This window comes from Podarcis bocagei (genome assembly GCF_964188305.1).
Source record: "Podarcis bocagei genome assembly, chromosome: 1".
Lineage (NCBI taxonomy): Eukaryota > Metazoa > Chordata > Lepidosauria > Squamata > Lacertidae > Podarcis > Podarcis bocagei.
This window is the reverse complement of record NC_138125.1, coordinates 85,155,256-85,182,326: the sequence shown is the minus strand read 5'-3', so window position 1 is coordinate 85,182,326 and position 27,071 is coordinate 85,155,256. Positions and strand designations below refer to the sequence as shown.

At 47.3% G+C, this 27,071-nt stretch overlaps 1 protein-coding gene and 1 long non-coding RNA gene across 2 annotated transcripts; one reads left to right on the top strand and one right to left on the bottom strand.

The window, feature by feature from the left end:
- Window positions 1–418: 418 nt before the first annotated feature.
- SLC43A1 (solute carrier family 43 member 1) lies at window positions 419–27,042 on the bottom strand. Its single transcript, XM_081213850.1, has 16 exons — window positions 26,884–27,042; window positions 22,658–22,785; window positions 20,862–21,039; window positions 18,495–18,678; window positions 17,229–17,284; window positions 16,726–16,802; window positions 9,845–9,937; window positions 8,912–9,045; window positions 7,954–8,123; window positions 6,172–6,318; window positions 5,889–5,924; window positions 4,445–4,583; window positions 4,179–4,320; window positions 3,983–4,056; window positions 2,738–2,861; window positions 419–1,828 (listed from the first exon to the last, which is right to left on the bottom strand). Exons 3-16 carry the CDS (start codon window positions 21,013–21,015, stop codon window positions 1,634–1,636), a joined length of 1,725 nt encoding a protein of 574 aa, XP_081069976.1. The 5' UTR covers window positions 21,016–21,039; window positions 22,658–22,785; window positions 26,884–27,042; the 3' UTR covers window positions 419–1,633.
- Window positions 9,944–16,712, top strand: LOC308597765. The gene is made up of 3 exons (XR_014013129.1): window positions 9,944–11,785; window positions 12,787–12,961; window positions 16,125–16,712. It is a non-coding gene; the product is annotated as an uncharacterized lncRNA (long non-coding RNA).
- Window positions 27,043–27,071: the final 29 nt, after the last annotated feature.

Sequence of the window (27,071 nt, the reverse complement as noted above, 5' to 3'; positions counted from 1 at the left end):
TTTTAGGGGCCTAGTAAGAACTACCAGGTTTTTGTAGTTTTTATGTGTTTTAGTCTTGCTTTTTATCTCTTGGGTTCCACCACAAAGTCCACCTCCCACCCCTGTTTAGTGCCCTCAGCAGAATGCAGTTCCAGGAGAGGCTTGTCTGCCAAAGCAGCTTTTCTCCTCCTAGGAATTTTAGCATTATTTATTTTTTTCCTTTCCAACAGTTTGGAGCATGCACACTTTCTCGCTCTCTATTTTCCTCTGGCGGCGGTCTGTGGTGGTTCAGACTTATGTTAAGGGATGGAGGTATTGCTTTTATGATTTGATTACCTCGTGTTGTGCTTTAAATTACTTTGTGTTTCACATATTGTATGGCGTATTTTACTGTATCTTGCTTTGAGTGATTTGTAAGAAGCTTAACTACTGCTAGTAATAAAATTGAACCAAAACCGGTTTCGTTTTATTGTTGATTGATTGTCTTGCTGTAAGCCACGTTGAGGACAATTTTTGGTAGAAAGGCAACACTAGAAATTTAAATATAAATAAATAAGTCTTTTTGTTGGGGTCTGGCAATATACCTGGTATAATACCTGAAATCCAGCCTCTAGAAAGCACTGCTACAGTTGCTCTTGCTAGGATATAATTCAGCTGAAAGTCATTAAAAATTACATTCTTGTTCTCCTCTATTACAAATCCTGTTACATTAACATCCTCCCCAGAGTAATCCAGAACCAGTTCTGTAATTTGCACATCTTGTCATAACTGCTGTGAAGAGAAGGTCCAAACCTGTAGAGAGACACATAGCATTCAAGAGGCCAGTGGAGTTTAGTCTCAGGACAAGATAAGCTTGTTTTCATAAAGCTTGGTGTGGGATTAGGAGATTGGAGAGAGGGACTTGCAGTGTCAGCTGTAAAATGATGCCCCAATATTGAATCCCCAACAGCAGCTGCCAGAATACAAGGAAGCTGAGGAAACATCTTTGACTCATGAGAGTCAGTTGAGAGAGAAAAGAGCATTAAAATTGGACAGATATCTGTGTGCGTTAACTCAGCCTTCCTCAGTTTAACGCCCTCCAGATCCACAAATGAGGTCAATTAGGATTGAAATCCAAAACATCGGGGGGGGGGCGCCAAGCTGGGGAAGGCTGGCTTCATTCATCCCTTGATTGCATCTGCAATAACCACCATGGCAGAGAGGAGGGAACCGAAAAGGGTAATTTGGCAGCACAGCCTCAGAACGTTGAGACTATGATTGGAAAGTGCTGGCTAAGTGGTGTGAACTAGACATAGACACCATGACCTGGCACCTGTCAGCAAGAGAGAGACCTTTCTCGAAACTATTCTAGTCCTCTAATGCTCACTGCCCTAGCATCTATTTAAAAAGTTTTAGGGCCGTTTAAAATACTCTGCAAAAAAAAATAGAGTTCTCTTTCTGTATATAGATATATATAAAATATAGACATAAATATAGATAGGCATTTGTTGAGATTTAAAAGCACCTCGGTTATTTTCATAGTTCCCAAATATAAAATTGTCACAGTATTTCCCCCTCCCCTCTCTAATAGCGTCTCACTCCATCTGCTCAGCACTCGGATTCCACATTCTGTTCTCTGTCACCCACCAGCTCCCCACCTTCCCTTGTCCCTGGCTTATACAGTGGTGGCATCCTTGCTCAACAAGCCATTGGTGGCTGCATTGTCCTGGAGTTTCATCTGGGCACCGTTCGCCTGATCTGGAATCCCTTCTTTGGCTGCCTGTTCCTGGAGGAGCCTGCGGCGGTAGAAGTAGAGGTAGCTGGGAAGCAGGAAGCCCACAAAAGAGAAGATGAGGAGGGGAAGGTTCACCTGGGGAGAAGGGAAAGGAGAATCAGGAACGGGAGTGCAGACCCAGTGATGTACACTTATGCTAAATGCTGATGAGGGGCAGAGAAAATGCTGCCTCCACCTCCTGGCCTGCCCTTAAAGTGGGATACTGTCTTCACTGTAAAGTCCCAACTCAGAAAAGGAAGTCAAGTGAACAGAAACTTTTAATATCCTCCCTTTAATGAATTAGAAGGATGCATCCTGCTGCTTCCACATGTAATAATAATAATAATAATAATAATAATAATAATAATAATAATAATAATAATAATAATTTATTATTTATACCCTTCCCACTCTGGGCAGCTCACAACAAAATAATAATAATAATAATAATAATAATAATAATAATAATAATAATAATAATGCGATCAAACATTAAAAACTTGTTGTTTATTTCCTTGACATCTGATGGGAGGGCATTCCACAGGGTGGGCACCACCACCGAGAAGGCCCTCTGCCTGGTTCCCTGTAACTTCACTTCTCACAGTGAGGGAACCGCCAGAAAGCCCTCGGACCTGGACCTCAGTGTCCGGGCTGAACAATGGGGGTGGAGACTGAATGTACATTTCCAATATATAAGATAAAAAAAACTACATACAGCAACAGTGTTTTGTGTTGTGTAGGCTCCTATTTGTTATGTGCAAATGGCTTTAGACACCTATTAGCTCCATAAATTACCATATAGCATATATTCAACACAAAAAACAGTGACAATTTGTTGTTGAGAAAGGACAGCTGGACATATAAAGGGCCCCAATACCTTCGGTAGCTTAGGGCCTCATCAAACCTAAATCTGGCCCTGACCGGATCCACACTGCAAGTGAAAAGTTCACTGCGATCCCTCTTAAAAAGCAACCTCAGTCTTCATCCCAAGAAGCCATAACTCACCCAAAAGGGATCACCGTGTAGTGGTCCCACCATAGCCATGAAGAGTGGCTGTTGGAGGAGAGCAAATACAGCACTGATCAAGGACTGTAGACCGGTCAATGTGCCAAAGTGATTGGACGGATACCTGGCAACCAGAAATTGCATACAGAGGGTGAGTCTCAAAATGCCGCAGAAGCTGGTAACAACCCTCCCCCACTCCCAAGACCCATTGCACACACCTCCCAGATAACTGGGAAGTGGATCAGCTGCTCAAAAGATATAAAAATCTATCCATATTTTAAAGCAGCCTTTGCCAATCTGGAGGTTCCCTCCAGATTGCTTTGGGTTTTAAATCCCCCCAAAAGTATTGCGGTACAAAACATCTGGATGGCACCAGATTGGCAGAGGCCGAGCCAGGACATGTGAAACACATAAAGATGTCTATCTATGAACAGGAAGAGGAAAAGAATGTGTGAATGGACAAAGTTAGTAGTGACATGAACAACAGCTTTTACTGAAAAGCAGGAACCGCTTTAAGGTTCGGCAACAGAAACGCAAATATAAACTGCCTCTTTATTGCTGCTCCTTTCCCCCTCCTCAAACTGTTAACTGTTAGGGAAGATATGCTGCCTTTAGAAAAAAGATAACTAGAGATAAAGAAAAGGGGAAAGCCAGCCGATAGGGCATCTCCTCCTCCTCCTCCCTTCCAGCTCTCTTTGCCTGTCAGCCAATGAGTAGAGCCAGAGAGCAGAGCTGCTCTTCACGCAGGTGTCACAGCATGAGATTTTGGAGTGGCAGACAACCCTACCAGAATGCAAACACACACAGGGCCCTCCCTCTCTCCCACCTGTATGGTCTTGCTTTGCAGCTCCAAAACGGAAACTGCTACTAGGAAGGGGAAAGGAGCACACTTGGCTGTCTCTCCTGCTTCCTCCACCTCCTGTGGAACTCTCCCCATGCCTTGTGCTCTAGCCACATAGCTTTGGGAGGGGGAACGAAAACTAGACCCAAATCAGGGTGTATCCACATTTGAAAGAGTTTGATAAGAGGCCTTCTTTGGCCTGAGATTTCCATATCCCTGGTGTAGCGTAAGAAGCACAATGCAAGTTCTCCTCTCTCCTGACCATGCCAGCTGGGGCTGATGGGAGTTCAACTACATCAGGAGGGCAAGGCACCAGGTTGGGGGGAAGCTGGTGCTGACCATAATCTTGGTCCCACTCTGAAGCTGGGAGGGCAAAGGGCGCTCCACACAGTGGCATAACTCACACAGCGGCATAGAGACCTCCACAGGCAGAATGGAAAAAACCACGCACCATGGTGTGAAAGATGAAGGTCACATACTGTGGAGAAAGAAACAAAATGAAGGAGGCCACACTGGGCTGATTCGATGAAGGGCAGGGTCAGGGGGAGGCCATATGCCAAGGGGCATCATGGGTGAAATGAGAAGTGGGGCAGAAGTTACCTGGAGAGGGAGATTGTTGATCAGGCAAGTGGTACCAAATCCCACCAGCAGTAGGTTGGTGATGACAAAGGCACGAATAGCATTGGTGAGCTTCTGGATTTTACAGTAGCGAACTTTGGTTGGCTTTCCTTTTGTCTCGGTCCTAAGGAGAAAAAAAGAGAATGGTCAGCCCCCTGTGACTGCATCAACATCCTCACACCGAGAGCATTCAGGTTTGGTCTTCGTACCGATTCTGCTTTTGAAATTAGGAGAATTGTGACTCTCACCTTGCCGATCCAGCGCTGTTGACATTCCCTGGTGCATCCACACAGTCCTTCATGCGCCAGTCCATCACGTAGCCAATGAAGGGACAGGTGAGAAGGCACAGTAACTGCATGACACCAAAGATGGAGGAGTAGAAGCCAACTGCCCAGCAAAAAGAAAGGGGGTAGGAATGAGAGAACAGTCCGAAAGACTTCTTCACCTGAAGCTAACCAGCAGTGGTTAGATTGCCATCTGAGAGGCCCTACTCTGAACCACTCTGCACCACTCCAAACTCGCTGGAGGCAGGGTGGAACAAACACAGGAGAAATAATAATCCTTTGCACCCTGTGCAGATGGTGTGGGAAGTATTTACCAATTGCCATGGGGAAATGCTCTGGTCTAGGCTGTCCACACAGCATGAATTCACCACTCCACATTTCATCCTTTCCTCTTTGTCCCTGCTTCCCATTCTATTTCTCTCAGCTAATCCAGTCTGGCCCTCACTTTCCCCAGGTAAGCTTTTTTTATTTAAAACTGTTTCTAGGCCACTTTTTGGGGCAAAGAGCCCACCCTAAGCAGCTAACAATCAAAAGATAAAAAGAACAAAACAAAATTGTAAACCAATAAACTACCACTCAACAGCTCCTACAGCTCCTAACATCACCTGCTATGTTGGACAAAGGACCAGAAACCCAGTATAAAACTTACTTTTCCCCATTTCCAGTCTCTCCATTTTGTATACAGCTGAGCACCAGGTTACTTGAGAAACTGTCTTATCCCTTATATACCCAGAAGGGCAGTGCCTTCAGCCAGAGAATATCTCCTTAGTGCCAAAATATCAGAAGCTTGCCCCATAGTAAAGTAACTCAGAGCAGGGCTTTCAGTGTGGCTATCCCTTGTTTTGTGGAACAGCATCCCTGTGGAGATACAGCACTATCTGTACTTTCCAGAAACAACTGAAGACATTTTTGCTCTGACAAGCTTTTCCGGCTAGAAGAAAAGGTTTCTTGCCTTAGGTGTTCATTTTGTATTGCTCCAGTTGTTGTTTCGTACCATTTTCAAAATTATTTTTAGCTGTTCTTATGGTTTGTTTGTAAGTTGCTTTGAGACATGTGTAAAAGGTAATTCATTTATTAATAACAGCAGCTGCAGAGGCAGCTCTGGTTATCAGTCAAGATGGGCCAGTTCTGCTCCATCAGCACTCATAACTTGCCACTGTGAAAAATTGCTACTTGGACTTATTAAATTTTCCAAAGCAGGCTGAGAACCATTTTATGGTTGCAGGGAGGCGGCTTTGAGATTTTAAAAGGATACTTGGGATCCCTTGTCTAGGCTTTGTTTCCTAGGAAATGGAAGTTCCCAACCAACTCAAAGCCTGGGCAGGCAGAGCGATGAACAGAGGGCTTGTTTACCGCATACATACATGGAGAGGTCTGCACTAGGCTCATCTCACATGAGGGTTCCTACCTGTTTCCTCAGCTTCATCCACCAACTCTTCTGGAACTGGAATGCCCAAGAAAAGAGGAAGGAAAGAACAAGACTGCATCACAGTAATTGGACCAGGACCGTGTCCCAACAGACCCAGATTCACTCCCCTGGAAACTCTACACAATTATTATGTAGGTCACCCTGCAAGCAATACTTCTCCCAGTCTCCTATGTTGTTTATTCTCCCCCAGCTCCCATCTTTTTCTCCTTTGCTTCCAGGTGTCCTTTGGCAGCTGGGAAATCTTTCCCCTATCAGTCCTCACCAGGGTCCTGGCCACCTGTCACTTGGAACTCCAGCATCTTGTTCATGGCAGCCATGTAGAAGATGACACGCAGCTGGGTCATGCCCATGGTGAAGAGACTCCACAGAAAGATGGGGGAGCAGACGCTGCGGCGGAAGGGGGTGGCACCTGGAGCCAAACAGAGCACGGAATACAGATCAGGAATGGAGAAAACTTCAAGTTTCCCTGGACTGCAACACCAACAAGCCCTGCCACTGGCTATGCTGGGCTGGGGCCTGTGGGGCCAATCATTTGTAGGTTCCCCTTCCTAATTTAGAGGGTTGATGTGGCACAGCAGCCAGACGGACCTAATAAGGCTGTGCAGATGGACAAAGCAGAGCAAAATTTTGTGTTCACTTAAGGTAAAGTTAAAAAGGTAAATAACCCCTGGACGGTTAAGTCCAGTCAAAGGCGACTATGTGGTGTGGCGCTCATCTTGCTTCAGGTTGAGGGAGCCAGTGTTTGTCCACAGACAGTTTTCTGGGTCATGAGGCCAGCATGACTAAACCACTTCCGGTGCAACGGAACACCGTGACGGAAACCAGAGCACACGGAAAGGCCTTTTACCTTCCTGCCTTCCAACCTATTTATCTACTTGCACTGGTATGCTTTTGAACTGCTAGGTTGGCAGGAGCTGAGACAGAACTATGGGAGTCCACCCCATTGTGGGGATTCGAACCTCCGACCTTTCGATCGGCAAGCCCAGGAGGCTCGGTGGTTTAGACCACAGAGCCACCTGCTTGAAGTATATGGGGGTGTGGGATTTTCCACTTGCTGCCCATCCTCATGCACCAACATGGAGCACACTGGCTGGGCTAACAGGGCATTCCTGCTCCCTGTCCATCATCGTTGAAGGCATAGGATGTTTCATCTGAACAGCCCTGCAGGTGGCAAACACCAAAAAAGATGATGGGAAAGATTAGTCTCCAGCTCTCATGGAAGAGCACTAGCTTCACTATCATTTCAGCTCTGGAAAAAGGTGAGCTTTAGTAGAGATGGAAGCACTTCTGAGACTCAGGTTTGTATATTATGCCTTGTTAGAGAACAAGAAGGGGGTGGCTTTTTTGGTAAAACCTTTACCTTTTGAATTCAGGCTCAACACAGTTGCTGGCAACTTCCATTGGATTATTTACAAGGCTATATACATCTCCCCGGCAGGACTCTTAACTCCAGCCTGCAGCAGGTGATTCATCTGGCTTATGGGATGGGAGGTGAGACTCTTTAAGGGGACAGTGTGTACTTAGTGTATCATGCCTGAATACAGGAAAGGGTTTTTTTATTTTAAAAAAAGGATGGACTCAGGAATGGCCTTCAGCCCTGTTTTCCGCTATGAACTAGAGTAACCTCCTCCTCAAGTTTAATTCCTTCACATTATGCAGGCAGAGAAAGCCCAGCCACTCCCTAGAAGTTGTTTTTCCTCACAAGAGCAAGACAGATGTCAAAAGGAAACGGCAATGGCTTGCTCCTGCCGATAGATGGAACCAGATGCCAGGGCCTGTTCCCAGCTCTTGCAGCCACTGCCAGGAACAGAGCCTGACGCAAGAGGCCCAAGGCCTTGCAGGAATAAATCTATAACACTTCCCATCCCTCAGGAAGCCTCGAGGAAGCCCCTTGACCTGCAAGAGATCTGTGTGTGTTTGTGTGCAAGCTATGGAACACTAGACGGGCGCCGAACCAAACCGCAGGCTTTGTTTGACAAGCCGGGGGAGCCGGGATTTCCTTCCTTCTTGGGGAGCTGTGGTGATGTCATGAGGGGGCACTCACGATCAGAGGATTTCACGGGCTTTCGGTGCAGGTCCTCCACAGATGGATAGAGGCCATCGAGATGTGGCGCTCTCTGGCTCAGCCGCTGCCCCACGGCCATCATGTGCACATAGAACCGGTCGCCCGTCACCTTGTGGTCGAGCGCTAAGCTGCTCAGTTTGATCTTCTTCCTATCTCAAGGACATGGAGGGAGCGTTACATGCTTGCTGTCCCCCCACATTGGGCAAAGCCTATGGGAGAAATTCAGCGTTGTGCTATGATAGACGCCATCTTGTCTCACGGGAAATTGTTGCCAATGCCAGTACCAGTTCTACACCAGCAGCAGAGGCAAAGGCGGCATTTCCGGTTTCACCTCAAGCGGCAAAATGGGATGCACTGCCCACAGCTCTAGTGGAAAATGAAGTGGATCCCACAAGCCTAATGCCTGCCCACCTCTGGAGTAGTGAGAGAGCCCAATGGGCCCAAGTCCAAATTTGAGCTGCGTTGGGCTGAAGGGGGGCGATAAAACTGAGTCTCAGATATTGTGGACTGCTTAGAGTGGAAACAGGCATATGTGGTAGAAGTGCCTCGGGGTCAGGGGTCAGCAGCAGCACCTGGCGTCTTTGGCCATGTGCCATGACTGGCAAGGCCCACTGCTGCTGCTGCTGTCCTGCCTGTTTTGGTTGTTTTTTTCCTGGCTTGGCACTCCAAGCAGCACCAGACAGCTGGTTTTAGCCACCCTTTAAATTTCCCACAGTGCTCATTTCCTAGGAAATCAGAAAGGGTTGCCAGACCCAGCTGCCCAGTTTGCCCAAACAGAGAAGGCCACTCAGCGTACCCAAAGTGCTGCTGCTCTTGGGATAGCCACCTCCCCACTCCCTCACAGAAAGCAGCTCTCTCTGTCCATGGGACAACCTGCCCCAGGTGACGGGAACAGGAGCAACCTTCCTCCGTTAAGGCTGAACCGGCTGCTGCTTACATGTAGTTGACTTCTTCGGGAGCCGGGAAGGATTCACGGGGCCAGTTGATCACGCAGTTGAGGAAGATGAGGCAAGCCAGGCCTGACCAGACGCGCATAATGGTGATGAAGGAAACTCCGCTGTCGTAGATCAGCTAACAGCAACGGGACAGGAGACAGAAATGAAGGGGTGGGAGAAGAGAGAGGGCGGCAGAGGAAGCCTCAGGTGGGCTTGGGCAGTCTCCCAAAGTAGAATCAAGGGGGAAGCCAACAGGTAGTCCAGAACACCTGGAGAACACAGAGTTCCCATCAGCCCCAACCAGCATGGCTGATAGTCACAGAAAATTGGAGCTGCAGCCTGCAATATCTAGAGGGACCACGTTGGCTGCCCTACACTAAGCCACGATTGGTTTTAGCCAAAGTGTCCTTTCTTTGAGCATCAAACCCAGTCTAGCACTAACCATGGTTTGTTGTTGGTTTAGAAACCATGGCTTGCTTTAACTAAGTGTGGCGTTCTGTCTGAACCCAACAGCCTTTGTTTAACCATGGTTTGTTTGGCCACCCCCACCCTAGACACTTGCCAAGCTACAGAGGCACAGGGCAAGAGCAGCTGGGGGGGGGGAACCAAGTATCAGAGAAGAAAGCCATGGTTTGTTTGCTCATGTGAGAGACACCCTGTGGATTGTTGAACAAACCATTGCAAAAGCAAGCCAGGGTTTAGTGTTATGTATGAACTCAACCAATGCCTCCTGGATTCTACCCTGCCTCGCCTTATGCCTCCCTTCAATACCCCTAACAGGTCTAATGGAGGAAATATTATCTCTGAATCAACTGTAAGGCTCTGTCAGCCAGGAGAGAAGTGCACAGGCATAGATCTGGGAGCTGCCTCAAGCCCTAAGTAATAGTGGGACACTCCACCCTAGGCAGCTGGGGTGATTCAGGTTTGCTACATACCTTGAACCCAGGAAATGTAACAGCAGAGGAAGCATACGAGCCAATCATGAGGGCCAGGAAGGTGGACCGCAGGTGTCCAAACATGTTGGGCAGCTAAGGAGAAACAAAAGGAGAAAACAATTAGCAGAAATGTCCTGCTTCCACTCCAATTCAAGGGCTTCTTCTGTAGGGCTGCTAGAATCCTTCTGCCTTATTCAAGAACTTCACAGAACACCATGGAAGCTCCAAAGGCTGTGCTGGAGGATTATCACACTCCAGGGACCAAATGGCTGGAATCTTGTTTATTTTCCAAATTCTCATTGCATCTCTCATTCTGAGATTTCATTTACTACAGATGAGGCACATTCTACATAAATGTATCACAGCTTAATTATCCAACATGTGTTATAGCCCAACTTACATATTCCTACTTAGAAGTATTTCTCACAGAGTTCAAGGGGGCTTAATCCCAGGTAAGTGTTGCAGCTTTAACCAAGTACAGTCCACATAATGTAAAAAATGGGGTTTTGTTCGCTCTTTCAATTCATCTTGGGAGGGGTGTTCTAGGACGAAGGGGGAAATGTGAAGCTCCCTTGTCAATTTTGCTATTGGATGCTGCATGTTCTTCAAGGAATGCTATATTTACAGTTTTGGAATGTGGTTTTTTGGTATGTTATTATATTTGCTATTTGCCATGTTATTATGAAACTGCTTTTGTTTTGAAATTGTTGCTATGTTGTTTTGCTATGTTACTATGATATTGTTTTTATCATGTTTGTTTGAAATGCATGCGTTTCTTTGTTGTAAGCCACTTTGAGCATGATTTGTGTGTGTGTGTGGAAAAGCGGCACACAAATAAAATGGATGGTGAATTCATGAAAGAAAATGAATGGTATGCAGAAGATCTGATACATGTGGTTTGTTGCAAGTGAAGAACTAGGAAGTGATAGTCATTAGCCCAGATTTACTAATCCACAGTAAAACAAAGCAGAGAAAGATGTGGCTAATTTCCAAGAGCAGAACAGATAAACACTATTGTCCTCTAATCTCTGCAAATCAAGCTGCTGTTTAAGGTACTGGAGCAGAGGCTGGTAAAACTATTGGGTATCTCAGAGACACCAAAAAAAGCCACCTGCTTACCAGGAAGGGAGTTCAGGTGTTGTGAAGAGTTAAGAAACCTCCAGGTAGGAATGTGTATAAGTCAGTGGGGAGCAAGAGAAATAATAACCTGGCTTCCATTTAGTTTACTGTTCCGGAAGGGAAACTCCAATTTCTAGATTGATTGCAGCATCTTAAAAACGCAAGGTTGGGTATAGAACAGCTGTGGCCCTCAGAGTCCTTAGTAAGATGTAAGCTACACCAGCATCAGAGAGAGATAACTGAACATATGGTGTCGCTTTATTCTACCAGGCCGTTGACCCACCAAAGACCATTCAATATCTCAGGCAGGGATAAAATTCCCAGCCCTATGACTAGAACCATTTCAACTGGAGATGTCAGAGGCTGGACCTGGGACCTTCCGAGTGCCAAACATTTACATCCACTGAGCTATTTGTACTCCACTCCCAAGAAAATATGCTTATACTTGGAGGGAGAACCTTCTAGTTATCCACCTGTTTTTCCTTTGCAACAGCCCCGGGGTTGTGGCGTGCTGCCAACCAAGCACTTTGCTTGGGTAAACAGTGGCGCACAGGGAGACTCTGCCACACTCCAGCTCTTCAACATATGCCCTTGCCAAAGGCAAGGGGGAAGCGGGTGGGGCACTCGACCCAGCCTTCTGATTGGCCAGATACCACCCTTTCCTGGCTTATGTATATGTACCCTGTGGGTACAAGAAGGCACAAAAAGGCACTGTGATCTAATAGTGAGGCAAGCACCATTCCTTATGTGTTCTGGGAAGAACTGGAAATAATCAGAGCATGTACACAAACACCACCACAAAGGGAATGAGGTAAGCACCAGGTAAGATATCTCCCCCCCCCACCCGTCCTCAATATCATATTCCCTTTCTTTCTGCCAGCACAGATTGGTTTGGCACAACAGGGACAAACAAACTGTGGGAGACGATTGCCACTCTTCCTACCATGATCACCACCCATGACATGGACCTTGCAACATGGGTTTTTCTAGACAGGGTTTCCCAGACTTGGGTCTCTAGCTGTTTTTGGACTAAAACTCCCATCATCCCCCAACTACTGGCCCTCCTAGCTAGGGATGATGGGAGTTGTAGTCCCAAAACAGCTGGAGACTCAAGTTTGGGAAACCTTGTGCTAGGGTGACTGTAGCACAGGAGGAAAGGGTTAATGTGCCTTTAAAAAAGAGTATAATAAGAAGGAATTCCAGTAAATTCTCAGTCCCAGATGATGAGATGCCTACAACATGCCCTCTTTGACATGGCTCTAAAAGGCACAGGGTGTCTTTGGTCACCTCTCCCAGGTCATGTCACCACAGAGCTCTGTCCTCAAAACTTTGCACTCCCTGGAATCTTACACAACAGGAATGAGAAGGCACGCATGTCCCTCCCAATACCTGAACAGGAGACGGATTACACAATGAAATACACACGCCCTATGCCAAAATAGACAAGTTGTGGACTTGCACATGCACACGCGCATGTTCTTGCAACCAGTAAAAGGGGCTTCACATTTTACACGAACACTCTCTGCGCTTGGAAAGAAGACACGCATGCAGAGCAGAGAGATGTCTCAACCTGCAGGGCTGAGTTCCACCGCACAGATTTGCATCACTTTAATTGCTGAGCTTTACGAGGGCGGATTTTTCTCAAATTAACTTGTTGCCAATACTTCCATCATAAATCACGCAAATTATACCACAGCGCAGAGAAACAAGGCATGTGAGAGAGCTAGCGGGACGGAGAGATTTAGTAGAAAACAAACACCTGGGCATTTAATTATGGTCTCAAAGGGAGACTACTTATTTCTTCGTGCTTTTATCCTGCGTAGGTGTCCTTCCCTGCACAAACCCACCCATACAGCAGCCAAGCTTTGCTTTCCCCACTTGTTTTTAAATACAGCGAAGGAAGAAAAAAGACTGTTTCTGGACAGTACAACCTCAAAATGCAGGTGGACGCTGGCATGACTTAATGGTCCTCCACACAAAGAGGAGGGTGAAGACGATGTGAGTCATTTGTCTTCTGTGTACAAAGATTTAATTCCATGGGAAAATGCTCAGACACATGAGTCTCCCTCAGGCCCAGGGGCCGGATGAAACTTCTGTATCTGACCCCTGGGACTCTTCCCAGGCCAAACTTGTCATTGGTCCTTCTCTTCACGCCCTTGAGTTCTTTTGCTTGGCTGGAACATGTCCTTGAACAATGCGCATGCATCTCAGTGGCCTGAATGGGGGTTGGGGAGATGTGTTTGTGTGTGTGCAGAGCAACCCCTGACTTGTGCATAGCTGGAACATAGCTTACTATACAAAGGCAAGAGGACTTGGCTGACTGGCTGACTGACCGAACTGGCTGACTGACCGAACCCAAAGGGTGCTCATCAATGGTTCCTCTTCATCCTGGAGAAGAGTGACTAGTGGGGTGCCACAGGGTTCTGTCTTGGGCCCGGTCTTATTTAACATCTTTATCAACGACTTGGATGATGGACTCAAGGGCATCCTGATCAAATTTGCAGATGACACCAAACTGGGAGGGGTGGCTAACACCCCAGAGGACAGGATCACACTTCAAAACGACCTTGACAGATTAGAGAACTGGGCAAAAACAAACAAAATGAATTTTAACAGGGAGAAATGTAAAGTATTGCACTTGGGCAAAAAAAATGAGAGGCACAAATACAAGATGGGTGACACCTGGCTTGAGAACAGTACATGTGAAAAGGATCTAGGAGTCTTGGTTGACCACAAACTTGACATGAGCCAACAGTGTGACGCGGCAGCTAAAAAAGCCAATGCAATTCTGGGCTGCATCAATAGGAGTATAGCATCTAGATCAAGGGAAGTAATAGTGCCACTGTATTCTGCTCTGGTCAGACCACACCTGGAGTACTGTGTCCAGTTCTGGGCACCACAATTCAAGAAGGACACTGACAAACTGGAACGTGTCCAGAGGAGGGTAACCAAAATGGTCAAAGGCCTGGAAACGATGCCTTATGAGGAACGGCTAAGGGAGCTGGGCATGTTTAGCCTGGAGAAGAGGAGGTTAAGGGGTGATATGATAGCCATGTTCAAATATATAAAAGGATGTCACATAGAGGAGGGAGAAAGGTTGTTTTCTGCTGCTCCAGAGAAGCGGACACGGAGCAATGGATCCAAACTACAAGAAAGAAGATTCCACCTAAACATTAGGAAGAACTTCCTGACAGTAAGAGCTGTTCGACAGTGGAATTTGCTGCCAAGGAGTGTGGTGGAGTCTCCTACTTTGGAGGTCTTTAAGCAGAGGCTTGACAACCATATGTCAGGAGTGCTCTGATGGTGTTTCCTGCTTGGCAGGGGTTGGACTCAATGGCCCTTGTGGTCTCTTCCAACTCTATGATTCTATGATTCTATGACTTTCAATGGCTATTAGCCCTGACGGCTCTGCTCTGCCTCCATTTGGAGGTAGAAAAGTTTCAGAATACCAGTTGCTGGAAACCACAGGAGGGGAGAAGATTCTTGGGCTCAAATCCAGGCAACAAGATTTGAGAACAGGATGCTGGACAAGATGGGCCATTGGCCTGATCCAGAAGACTCTTCTTATGCTCTTAGGAGTCTCATCTGTCATTCAGATCTTTGGATACAGGGCAGTATACAAATTTGACAAATAAATACTAATATAAAATTTAAAGTTCTAAGCAAAAGAGGCTAACCTCCAAATTTCCATTCTATGATTTCATGGATGATCATGGCTTTTACATGCAGATCTCAGAAACTCGACAAAGAACAGCAGCAGCAGATCTCTGGTATCTCCTCTTAGATATCATGAGGATTCGTGCATCTGGTCTAGTTTTTGGCACCATGGCAGTGTCATGAAGTGTGGGGTCTGTGGTGTTCACAGAGCAGACTGTGGACACAGATGTAAACTGATGGTTGAGAGTGGATATAGGATGTCCCCATGTAAAAATCACACCTTCTGGGTTCCTCGCAGCCTCAACTGCAGGAGCGGGGCTGAGGTTCCCAGTAGGTGTTTATACACAGAACGCAGTATATTTAGCTCAGAATAAAAGATGATGCCTTAGCTCAGATATGAGCAAGTATACAGCTGTGTTTGAAATGAGAGAGGCGCCCAGCACTTCAGTTACCCAGGTTCTTACCTCAAGTTATTGGAAATTATGAAAGAAATCAAAATGGTCTTGCGTGCTATCAAAGAAGAAAAACATAACTCCTAAGCGATGCAAAGCAGCTCAGTGAGAAATGCAAATGACAAGGAGGCCGGTTCTGCCCTCTCTTAAGTACTCCTGCAGCCACATACTCAGCCTTGACACAGGACTGCAGCAATACTTGTTGCAAAGTATAGATAGGCACCCTGCCAGTCCTGTGCAGTGCCCTGCCCCTGCCACGCCTTGCCTCTGAGCCAATCATTGTGTGCGTCCCCGTTTCTTGCTGCTGGTTACCCTGTTCCTTGGGAAACAAGTAGCAGCTACCGCCTGGGACAACCAATTATAAACAAGGACAGGGCTTCTGTATGCTTAATAGCCGTACAAAAGAGGGAGCCTTTGGCAGGTTCAACTTTTGCATGCCACACCCTGCTTGGAAAGCCACAGGTGCCTAAAGCTGCACTTCTCCACCAGGGTTAAAGAGACAGAAGCCCTGCCCTCACTGATCTCCCTGGCAGGGGAATTACGCCATTATCATCTGCAGTTTCCCCAACCTGCCACCCTCTGGATGTTGTTGGACTGCAATTACCATCAGCCCCAGCCAGCATGGCCAGTGATCAGGGATGATGGGAATTGTTGCCCAGCAATATTTGGAGGGCATCAAGTTGAGGAAGGGGTTTGTCTGAGTTCAATGAGGACGGTGCTTTTTTTAAAAAAAAGCAAAAAAAGTGTTCTTCAATAGATGAAGCTAAATCCCAGCCTAAACCAAATCATACAGATCAATAAATGTGCATATGTGTTTGCATACTGCCTATCCCCAAGATGGTGACAAAAAAGCTCCACTCATATACTATGTAAAGAATGGAAGTTTAATGTGTCCCTCACCTTCCCCTTATTTCTCTCTCTCTCTCTCTCTCTCTCTCTCTCTCTCTCTCTCTCTCTCTCTCTCCTCTCCTCTCCTCTCCTCTCCTCTCCTCTCCTCTCCTCTCTCTCCCCACCTCTCTTTCTCCCTCAACCCACATTGTCTACAAAAAAAGGGCTCAAACTGACTGCAACTGACCTGTATGAAGGATTCTACCATTTAAAAACAGTGACACTGAATGTACTTTTGTTGGCTATGGAAAATCTTTCAATAAAAACATATTTAAACTGTAAACTGTATGTATTTGCAACGTCATTCTGCGCAATTTATTTTTCGCTGCAGGTTTTATGAGATCTGGCTTTTGGGGCGGTATTATTGAAGGAGGACAGGGAAGGAGGGGGGTGCTGTACAGTTCTGGCACTGTTACCCACCCCTCTCAGCTACTGTGAAAATGGGAGAGAGGCGACCAGTACAAGACAGACCCTAAAGGAGGGGTGAGGAATCTGTGACCTTTCAGAGATCGCTCAACTACAGCTCCCATCATTCCTGTCCATTGGTCCTGCTGGGTGGGGCTGATGGAGCCCAGCAACACCCAGGGGACTACAGGTCCCCCACCCCCGACTTAAAACTCATCTTGAATTCAGACCACGTGGGAAGCTCTCCAACGTCCTTGGAATGAATATGGCTGAAGAATATTGTTCCGGTTATCTCCTACTATCGCCACCCATCTCCTTATGCAGTGAAAGGGCCAATATGTCGGTTTCCCCCATACTTACAGTTAAGGAGGTGAAGGTCAGGCAGATCCCACCAAAGCCATTCAGGGAAAGGCCAAGGAAAATCAGCGGGGAAAGAACTAGTGGGAAGAGAACAGAAATGTGGGGTGAGCACAAAGGAGATAGTGGGGTGCTGCAAAGAATGGGGGCATTAAAAATAGTGGAGTGACATAGTCCATAGGGCTTGAGAGCACCAAGTGAGTTTGCTAAGGGAAGGGGGTGCAGCAGACTGCAACCTAAAAAACCATCCCAACGTCTTTAGGTTTCTGCAGCCAGAAAGAGGGATCCAGCCATGGCTTCTGCAGCAACTCTCCTTTGCAAGCCCCATTGCTCACGCCCACATGCTGCCTACTGTGGAGGCACAACAGGAGGGGGAGGGTGGACTATGGGAGTTGGTCAAGAGGGGTGATGCTGCAGAACCATCCTCCTTGCTGGTGGGAGGGAGGGAGGGTGGGGGAATTCTCCACACTGCTACTGAAAGTAAAGTGTCACATGGCCAGTCTTACCTGGTGGTTTGTAGGCTGCCAGGGCCATGAGAGCACAGGAAACAGCAAAGCTGGCACTGTAGAGAAATTAAGACAGACGTATGAGAACAATGCAAAGCTAAGTCATGCCTTCAATGAGATGCCCCACAACCATGTCAGGAAGTCATCCCCCCAAACTACAACCCATTCTCAGTTTCTCCGCAGCCTATCCAGTGGACCCCGCCTTGCCATTCCAGGGAACCAGGCAGAGGGCCTTCTCGGTGGCGGCATCCGTCCTGTGGAATGCCCTCCCATCAGATGTCAAGGAAATAAACAACTATCTGACTTTTAGAAGATATCTGAAGGCAGCCCTGTTTAGGGAAGTTTGTAATGTTGGATCGCTATTATTATTATTATTCTATTGGGAGCCTCCCAGAGTGGCTGGGTATAAATAAATTACTATTACTATTACTATTCCAGACCCCTTTGAAACAAGAACCCACTTGCCAGCACTCTCAGGGCAAATTTGTCACTGTCCCTAGACCAGGGGTGGGGAACTTCAGGCCCAGGGGCCAAATCTGGCCTTCTAGGTCTCTCTATCTGGTCTTCAAAATTTTCCCTAGGCCACAGCCCTCCCTGGGCTTGCTTCACCACCAAGTGCTTTTTCCTGGCTGGAATGTGTCCTTGAACTCTGCTAATGCCTCTTGCTTGACCAGATAGAGAAGAGAAAGGGGCATGTCTAGAAACTCGCCTACCATACAAAGGTAAAATGTACATTACTGTCTCCGCCCACTTTTGTCACTGGCCCCACCCACACCTGGAAAGTGGCCCTCAGATCATTGTCCAGAAAGGCCCTTCAGTTTGGTTTTTTTAAAAAAAATATTTTATTAAGGGTTTTCTTGTTTTACAGTGTAAGCGTAATGCCTCGTATTTTTTCCCCCCATGTAACATTTTTACAAATCCGTTTCATTTGTTGAGGCATTAGGGGGAGAAGAAAAAAAAGAAAGGGGTGGAGGGAGGGGAGATGGATAGGGGTGGGGTCGGGTAGCGGTGTTTCTATTATGCTTAATGTATGTAGAGTTTGGTGTCAGCGTGCTTGTGTTGTTCACTTGTGTTCCTTTGGTGGTGAGAGAGGTTGGGGTTGGCCTAGGGTGTGATTGTTTGCGGTGATCTTTGTTTTCGTGTGTGAGTGAGGTGGGTGGGTGTTTTGGATCAGGTTAGCCATATTGATTTGTATGCTGTTGGTGGACAAAGGCCCTTCAGTTGAAGAAAGGTTCCCCATTCCTTCTTCTCGTCTCTGATCCATACCTGCCGACCAGGCGCAGTGGCCTGGGGCCAAGCCGGTCCATGAGGATCCCCAGAGGCAAAGTGGCCGCGCTCAGTAAAAAGGAGCCGATGGTGAAGCCCAGGTTGAGCATCTCCTCCTGCTCCACGCAGCTGGGCCAAGGGTGAGAGGAGGTAGTCGCAGCTGAGCCATTGGTGTCATTCGCACCTAGGAAGAGAAAGGGGCAGCTTGGGTCAGAGACTTATCTCTGACTTATCTCTCGCTTTCACACCCACGGTGTCCTAGGGCAAGCAGGCTGCTCTCTACCCCTGAGGTCCCATTTCTCACCTTTCCCCCTCCCTGATGTGCTGGAGGAAATGCAGAATCTGTGTTGCTCCACAGCAGGTTGAGCAACAGAGCCTGAGGTGGAATAAGGTTGGGGATCCAGCATCAGTGCAGTCTTGGACCTGTAAAGCTATAGAATGGTTGCCTCGTTTACACTGTGGTCAAGGGAAGGAATCTACCTGAGATATGCAATCACAGGAAGCATCAGTGTGAGGGGAAAGTGGTTCCCTGGGGCAAGGGCTTGGAGAAGGGGGGGTATCACTTCGATTTATAATGGGAGCAGGTGTTTCTAAAGTTTTGCCCCATAGTAAGATAAGATGGCCATCTGTGGCTTGCAAATTAGCATCCTGGGAGGGGAACAAGTGTCTTGTCCTGAGGCCTGTAGGAGGGAACCAGGCACTCTCACTTCAAGACAGGCCCATAGGCTATGTTTATCATGTGGAGAATGTTTGAAACAGCCTCTGTGTGATTGCTTCTGCCTACTACTGCCCTAATGGGTAGCCGCAGTTGCCATATTGTGCTTCCACAAGGTGTGAAATGTCTCCCACCAGCCCTACCCACTTGACCTCAGTGTGGGGAAACTCCAGAGGGCTGCCAAGTTTGGGGGGACCCATGACAAGGCCTTTACAGAGGTGGTTCGCCATTGGCAGAGAACCCTCCCTAGTGAGGCGTGTGTCTGACTTTCAGGAGGAATTTAAGAACATTCTTGTTTACCCTGGTATTTGATGGCAGGGAGATACTGTCCCCAGCAACCCAGAGATCACAGGTTGTGAAAGATTTTCACTGTTTTTAGAATGTTTCTTAACAGTTTTTCATTGTTCATAATAATAATAATAATAATAATAATAATAATAATAATAATAATAATAATAATAATAATATATTTTTTAAAAATTACCATTCCCGTGTCTGACATCCTGGGCGCCTTTGAGAGGAACAGGTTATAGGTTAAATAAATATGGATTAAAAAGTATGATGTGGATGTATGTGGTGTCCTACTTTGTGTGCTATGATGGCATCAGTAGTATGGCATTGTCTAGAAGCTCTCAAACAGCCTCCATGTGATAAGTCTAACATGCAACTTTGCTTTGACTTTCAGTCAGTCACACAAACCCCACATGCTTGATGCGGGGAGTGGGGTGGGGTGGAGAAGACACATGAATTAGGTATCCCTGTAGTAGTGGTAGTGGCAGTACATATTTGATTTCTTACCCACCTTTTTCCAAGAGGTCCCGGGGTGGCTTATGATATAAAAATACAGTATCAGAAACAGATTACAATCAAGAAAATTGTGTGCAAGGATACAGAACTCCTTTTGCAGAAACAAAATTCATTAGGTGTGTTAATACAAATGGAAGTCAAAAACTCTGTAGCTGTTGATAAGGGATTAAGATCAAGACTGAATGTAATTGGATTAAATAAGATTTATCGGAAGCAGGATGAAATAAAATTATTTTACCTTGAAATCTAGCACGCTCAGCGGGTCACACAAAATGTACAATTGGCTTTTTAATTTAATAATTATAATGATATTTGAATTTGAATTGCAATTTGGTATTGATAAAATGTGATTTATATTGGATTTTAGTAATTGAAAACTAGTTTACAAAAAAATTACAATTTACAAAAAATAGTAATAAAAGAAAATTATGTGCAGTGTCAAAAGGTCAGGGTAGAACCAGAGGCAGTTGAATGCCAGCCCTACCAAGGCTGAAGCGGATGTGTCCTTTTGTTTGGTCTCTTATCCACACCAGCGTTTCTACTGCACACAGTACAACATTCTCTATCAGGCTAGTTCATAGAAACTCTGCTCCAACCAAGACCCACGGCCAGAAGAAGTCTGACCTGGTTAGAAACAGCCTTGTATTGATTAGGGATCTCAAAAGAGCAGAGTGTGGGGAAGGGGTTCTGCAGAGCTTTTTGGAAACCATCGGTCAAGGGTTCTGCTCAGGATCTTTTCTGAAATTCGCCCTGCCCAGCCCCTACCACGTTCTTCATCTGCCTTACCCCACTCTCTCCCTCACCATAAATGTGCAAGCAGCGCCCTGGGATTTCCCCTGTCTCACCTAGGCATATATGGGAGTAGAACCCTTCGTGCTTGAGCATGATGAGCAAGGAGCCCCAGCCCAGCAGAACGGCAGAGAAGAAGAGGTTTTCCACCACTGCAGTGCAGGCCATCCACCAGCGCCGCTGGTACGCCTGCTGCAGGCTTGGCGCCATCTTCCCTCGGACTTGGAGACCAGGCTGAAAAGAAAAGGAAGGTGGATGTCACTCCTCGCACCCGGCAGTCTTATCAGAGGCATGGAAAACAGCCATCGCTGAAGCAAAGCAGAGATGGGGGAGTAGTGTGCAGTTTGCCACCCCACTGACAACTATGACCAGGGATGTATCTTGACGCAGGAAAGTAAACAGGCGCAAAGCAGAACAACAGCTGCTGTGTCCTGATTCAGAAAGGGAGAAAGGAAGGGACTGGAAAATCCAAACATGAGGAAAACAAAATATTCTATTCTCCACACTATATTAGCAGTAATCCTGATGCAACATCCTGTCTGCATGTTAATACTACACAGTGGGGGTAGCCATTCTGCATTATTATTAATATTATTAATATTATTAATATTATTAAAGTGGATGGGGACAGCTAGCAGGGTTAAGATAAGGAAGGGGTAAGGCACAGGAGAGGGAGAGCATGCAATTCCCACCAAGTCACAAGTGCATTTCCTGGCCCAGCCATCAGCCAGAGGACCAATGGCTGCTCTCCCAGCTCTCCCACAGATGAGTCAGCTGCATCACCAGCTGCATTGTGGCTCTTCATGTGAGGGAAGGACAGCCTGGCAACAGCAGCCATTCAGAGGGGCAAGAACTGCAAAGAAAGTTGCAAGCCCACCCTCCCTGCTAGGGCACATAGTAGATCTGCCAGCCACTCTCTGCTGCAGAGCACTGACTGCTCTAAGAGCCTATATATGCTCTACATTTAAAGCAGTATCATACCACAGTCATGGCTTCCCCCTTAAATTCCTGGGGAATGCGGTTTATTAAGGGTGCTGAGAGTTCTTAGGAAACCCCCTCCGAGAGCAACAATTCCCAGAATTCCCTGGGGAAAGAGAGAAATCCCCCTCCCTTTTTAGAAAGGAAGAAATGTGAAATGGAAAAGATTTACATATAGCCATCCAGAACACGAGGGACAGGGCAAACAAAATAGCATGGTGGCTTGTGTAGTTGTTCTACACAGAATTAAAACCCATAAGGAGAGGACTTCCACATGTTCAGTTGGATGTCTGCAAACAGCAGCATGTGTATAGATGCTCATGGGTTCCATGCAGATATTAAATTAATTATATTTACATCAGGGATAGGCAGCAATCCAGCTACACATGTGAACTGGGCATAGTTTGAACATCTGTGTGATATTTTAGCTGTGAACCAAGGAGGCCTCTATTTCAGGATGACAACACCATATATTTAAAATGCATGGCTTTTCCCAAAGGATCCCAACTACTGTCATTCGTTAAGGATGCTGGGCTCTATGAGGAGTAAGCTACAGATCCCAGGATTCTTTGGGGGAAAGCCATGTACTTTAGATGTATGATGTGAGTGTGACTAAGACCTCCCCTCTGCCATGAACTCCCAAAGCAGCCATAAGCAACTTGCTATATCTTAGTCCCCATCTAAAACAATGGGGAGATACTAACGTTGTCCTGCCATAAAGCGCTGCTGTAAAATGCAGGCAAAATGTTCTATGAGCGAGAAGAAAGCTCAAATGTTAGGAGCTGCAAATGAAAGCTTGAAAACATGACTCCCTCATGAGACTTAACTACAAGTGCCCCAGCCAAATTGCCCAACTGCAGAACCTTATCCTTACTTGTAAGGGCTCCAAGTGTTATGCTGGGCTCCCGAGTCCTGAAGGCAGCCTTTTGCTTCTGAGCATTTGGGGCTGAGGCTTCTGAAGCTCGACAGATACAGCGGAGCTCCCAGAAGACTTAACGCTTCCTGTGGCAAGGTAGAAAGGGAAGCAAACAGCTTGGCAATGGAATTCAGAAAAGACACTCAACCCAGCAGCATTTGTAAACAAGCAACATCAGGGGGACGGAGGCGGGGTGTTGATAGATCCAAAAGAAGAAAGAAGACCAAGGAAATGTGGCCACCACAAGATTTCGCATGGAAGCAAAAGAAAGAGGAGCCGTAAACACAGATGTTGCCTTTGGGAAACAATGCCAGAAAGCAGCTGCTTCTTGAAGTGCTTGAAGGAAGCTGCCGTTACGGCAATATGCTGTCGAACACAGGGAACATGGTGGGATTTTTTTTTTTTTGAAAAGGTGTCCCATTCAACAGAAATGAGAGGAGACAAGGAGGTGAGGACAGGTGGTCTTTTTGAGACATTCTGAACATTCCAGGTGAGTGTAGGTAAACTCTAAACTTTAGGATTCATCCCCATCCCAGCACCATGATGTTGCTAAGGACGTCAGAAAAGCCCTACTGAGTCAAGCCCAAGGGCCATTTTGTTAAGCATTCTCTTCATACAGTGCCCTTCCTAGCAACTGGCAGGTGCTCAGAGGCATAGGCCCCAGACAGTGGCAAGAGAACATAGAACCATGAATGGTAGGCATGGGTAGGGTTGTCATTCATGAACCTACTTAACTTACTTTTAAAGCCATCCAAGTTGGTGTCTGTCACTGTGCGCATTAGTTTCATAATAAAAATAACTCCACAAACACATGCACACAAACTCCTCACAGATCAGCTGAGGAAGAGGGGAGCTGAGCAGGAAAAAGAAGGGGTCTGTGTGTGTATGAAGTGTGTTGTATGTGTGTGACTGTCTGCTTACAAGTGGCTGTGTGTGTGCATATTAGGAGAGGAAAACATCACCCCCGGCTCCTCAGCTGACCTGCACACGTCAGCCAAAGAGAGGGAACAGAGGAGCAATGTATGTGTGCATTTGTGCATTAAGGATATGTGATTATGTACGTGTCTGGCATCACCTCCTGTGCGATCTGGCCCCAACCACTCCAGGCCCTTGGTCAGGAAAAGATTCCCCACTCCTGCCCTAAAGAGAAATGAATTCCAAGGGTGGAATATTTCTATTCCTGCCCCATAATTTTTCCTCAGACAATTGGCTTACAAAGACAGGTGAGAAGGCTGAGCCATTTGACTGGAAGTACGTTTCAATGTCTTTATTCTCTTATTTCCTCTGAGTACATCCTGTTATAGAAGGAAAGGGTATGAATTATAGAACTAAAGAATACATAAATAAATATTTTTCCCGTGTCTCTTCCAGCAGCGTTAGAGAAAAATCGCTGTGAAATATGCTGATCTGCTATAGGGTTGCATGTTATTGTTCAATTCAAAGTTGTGGGGAGGCAATTGTTCTGTTAGCACAAGCCTTTCTGCTTGCCAGGCAGAATGATCTTCCCCTCTTCTCCAGACCACCCAGAGCCCCATTGCAGAGGGAGCCAGCCCCATTGCCCTAGTGTGACTTGTTCTTGCGGTTGTTCCTGCAAGTGCAACAACTCAGCTGAATCCACCCTAGAGATTCTGAAATTTCGTTTTACAAGAAAGCAAGCTTCTCTTCTTATGGAGGCAAAGGAAAACCTGGAAGACATCTGGGCACCAGTGTTTATTAACTAAGATGGGAGCTGAAATAAACATTGGAGAGAGAAATAGGCTATTGGACTCTTCACAGTTCCCCAAGGTTTACTGTGCCTGTATCTCCTGCTGCCCATCTAAGTTTCCCTGCTTTCCTGTGCTCCACACACCCCTTAAGGTAAGGTGATCAAATTGCAAAGGAAGGCAAAGCTCCTAGATGTCTAACAGAAGAGGGGATTTCAATAGATTCAGCTTTTCTGAACACTGTGTGTCCCGCCAAAGTTCTGCTGCTGTCCTCCTTTGCACAAAGCCACTCTAGCTGAAAAAACTTCAGAAGGGGGAAAGAAGTTCCACAAGTTATTTGACCATCGCAAGGTTACAATAAAAACAAATAGTGAGACGTAAGAACATCGAAACAAAGTTGCATCATTCATTTCAAACCCTGGAAGCGACCTTCTCTAGAAGTCTATATTTAGGCATACACACACACACATATTTGAAAGTATCATCTGTGTGCACGACACTTCAACATAAGCAAAAGGGGAGAGGAAAGACAAGTCACTGCACCAAGGAACTTGCAATTTAAAATGTTGGCCTGGCAGGCACCAATCTGTCAGACATCCACGTGCATTAAAAACAAGGATGCATCAACACAATGCATGTATCACTCTCTCGCTCACACTAGCTGGATGACAGCATGTACACGGCGAATGGGTTTGCCATGCCCCAAAGTGGCTGCTTCAGATGTCTGCACAAACCTTCAAACAACTATTTCTTGGCTCTGATAGTGGTAAGGTGGGAGGGGGCATGAGAAACTCTCCACCACCAAGACAGAAGGAATAATGTGACTTGGCCTTAAGAAAGACCATTAGGAAGAGGAGGGCAAGATGTCCAATGGACCCCATTCTCCCCTACGGAAGGGTTGAAGATTCTGGTGGGAAATCTGTGGAACGTATCGGGGTTTTTTGAGAGGGGCAGGTTCTAGCTGGGCATCATCAACCCAGAATTGGCCCTGGGATGGAAATGTTTTCATCTTCTCCAGACATCACAGGGATCTGAGAGTCTGAGAAGAGGCAGGCTAGTGCATTTGGGCAGCACTGCACACCAGCAGATTGTCAGTTATTATGACTATTGTGGGGGGAACACAACTGGGCTTTCTGCCCAATATACACCAAGCAGTCTAGCGGAGCCCCCTTGGGAATGGGTCCCTCTCTGTAGCTGAGAGCCTGTCCTATCTGCATTAGGGGGGGGCGGCGGGGGGAACAAGCAGCACAAGAAAAGCTGCAAGTTCCCATGTGCCAGGGGCTGAAGTTTGGGGGAGAACAAAAGGCAGCAGTTTCCAGGAAGATGCGATTTCCGGGGAAGAACATCAGACTGAGCGCCCTAACGGCAAAAAAGGAGGAAAAAGTTGCTCCAGGAAACTGTGGAGTCTCCGGAGGTGTGAAGAAGAGCAGAGGGGAGAACATCTGTTAGGATTTAAGTAGAGGGCATTCAGTTGTTGCTAAAGGGCAGTGCTCGGATTGGGGGAAGGGGGTTCTTAAGTTCCCCACAGCGCCCTGGCCGACCCGCCCGCCCGCCCCCCCCCCACGCCGCCACTGCCCCACTGAAGCCAAACCATGCTCCCCGTCGCCCCTCCACCCACAAGGAAAGGGGCAAAGTGGGGCATCGCAACAGGTAGGAAGGAGATGATCCTAAGCAAACCCACATATGTTTCAAGCACTGCAGGGACTGTCCCATTTCCTCGGTGACCTCGCCTACCCCCATTTATGAACCCCGCAAAGTCCTCCGGTATGGGGGGGCCAACTTGAATAAAAAATTGGGGGGTCTGTAAACCCCGCCTCGCATAATCGATCCCAAGATGCGGTGCTCAAACACCATTTGAATGCCAATGCTCATAAATTTGGGGGGTCCCAGACCCTTCAAATATTCTATTGGGGGCCCGAAGATACCCTAGGAGTACCCTGTGCCCTCCGGAGATTCTGCCTCTTTATTCCCTTCCAGGACGCCCGTCGACTTGGAAATGGGGGAGGTGGAGGGGGAGCGATCAGAATATCCTTATCTCCATGTAGAAGGAGCCACCCCATTTTGGAAGCTATCAGGAAGGTGAGGGGGGAGATCATTGGTTTCAGTACGACCCCCTCCCAGCACTTTCCAGCGACTCGATCCCCCCTTGAAGCGATCCCTTCGCTTCTCCCCCCCCTCCCCTCTTTCTTCCAGCTTTCGGCCAGGCCCGGGCCGGCCCTGCTTCCCCCTCCTCCCGCACACCCAAAATATCTATGGCTGGCAAAATCAACACATGGCCGAAGTTATTTGTTTTTCCCAGCCCAGGCTAGAGGAAGCGGCTGCCACGTGGAAAGGAGAGCCCTGCCTGGCAGGCGAGCGGCTTGGAGACCGGAGCGCAGTCCACAAAGGAGGCTTTCAGGGCGAGCCCCGCCCGGGCCACTCGCCGCCCCGCGCCCCTTTTCCGCCACCCCGCGCCCCTTTCTCGCCCGTCGAGGCACTCACACTGGGCGCCGGATCTCCGGCGGGCGGCAATGGAGTCGCGCCTGCTCTTCCTTGGCGAGGTGTTGCCGGCGCTGCGCTCGGGAGGGGTGGAGAGCTGGAAGGGGGGGATCTCCTCCTGGCCCTGCCCTCCACCTCGGCGAAGATTACGCGCCACGCCGCGCTGGCGGCTCTTGCCAGCGGCGGCCGCG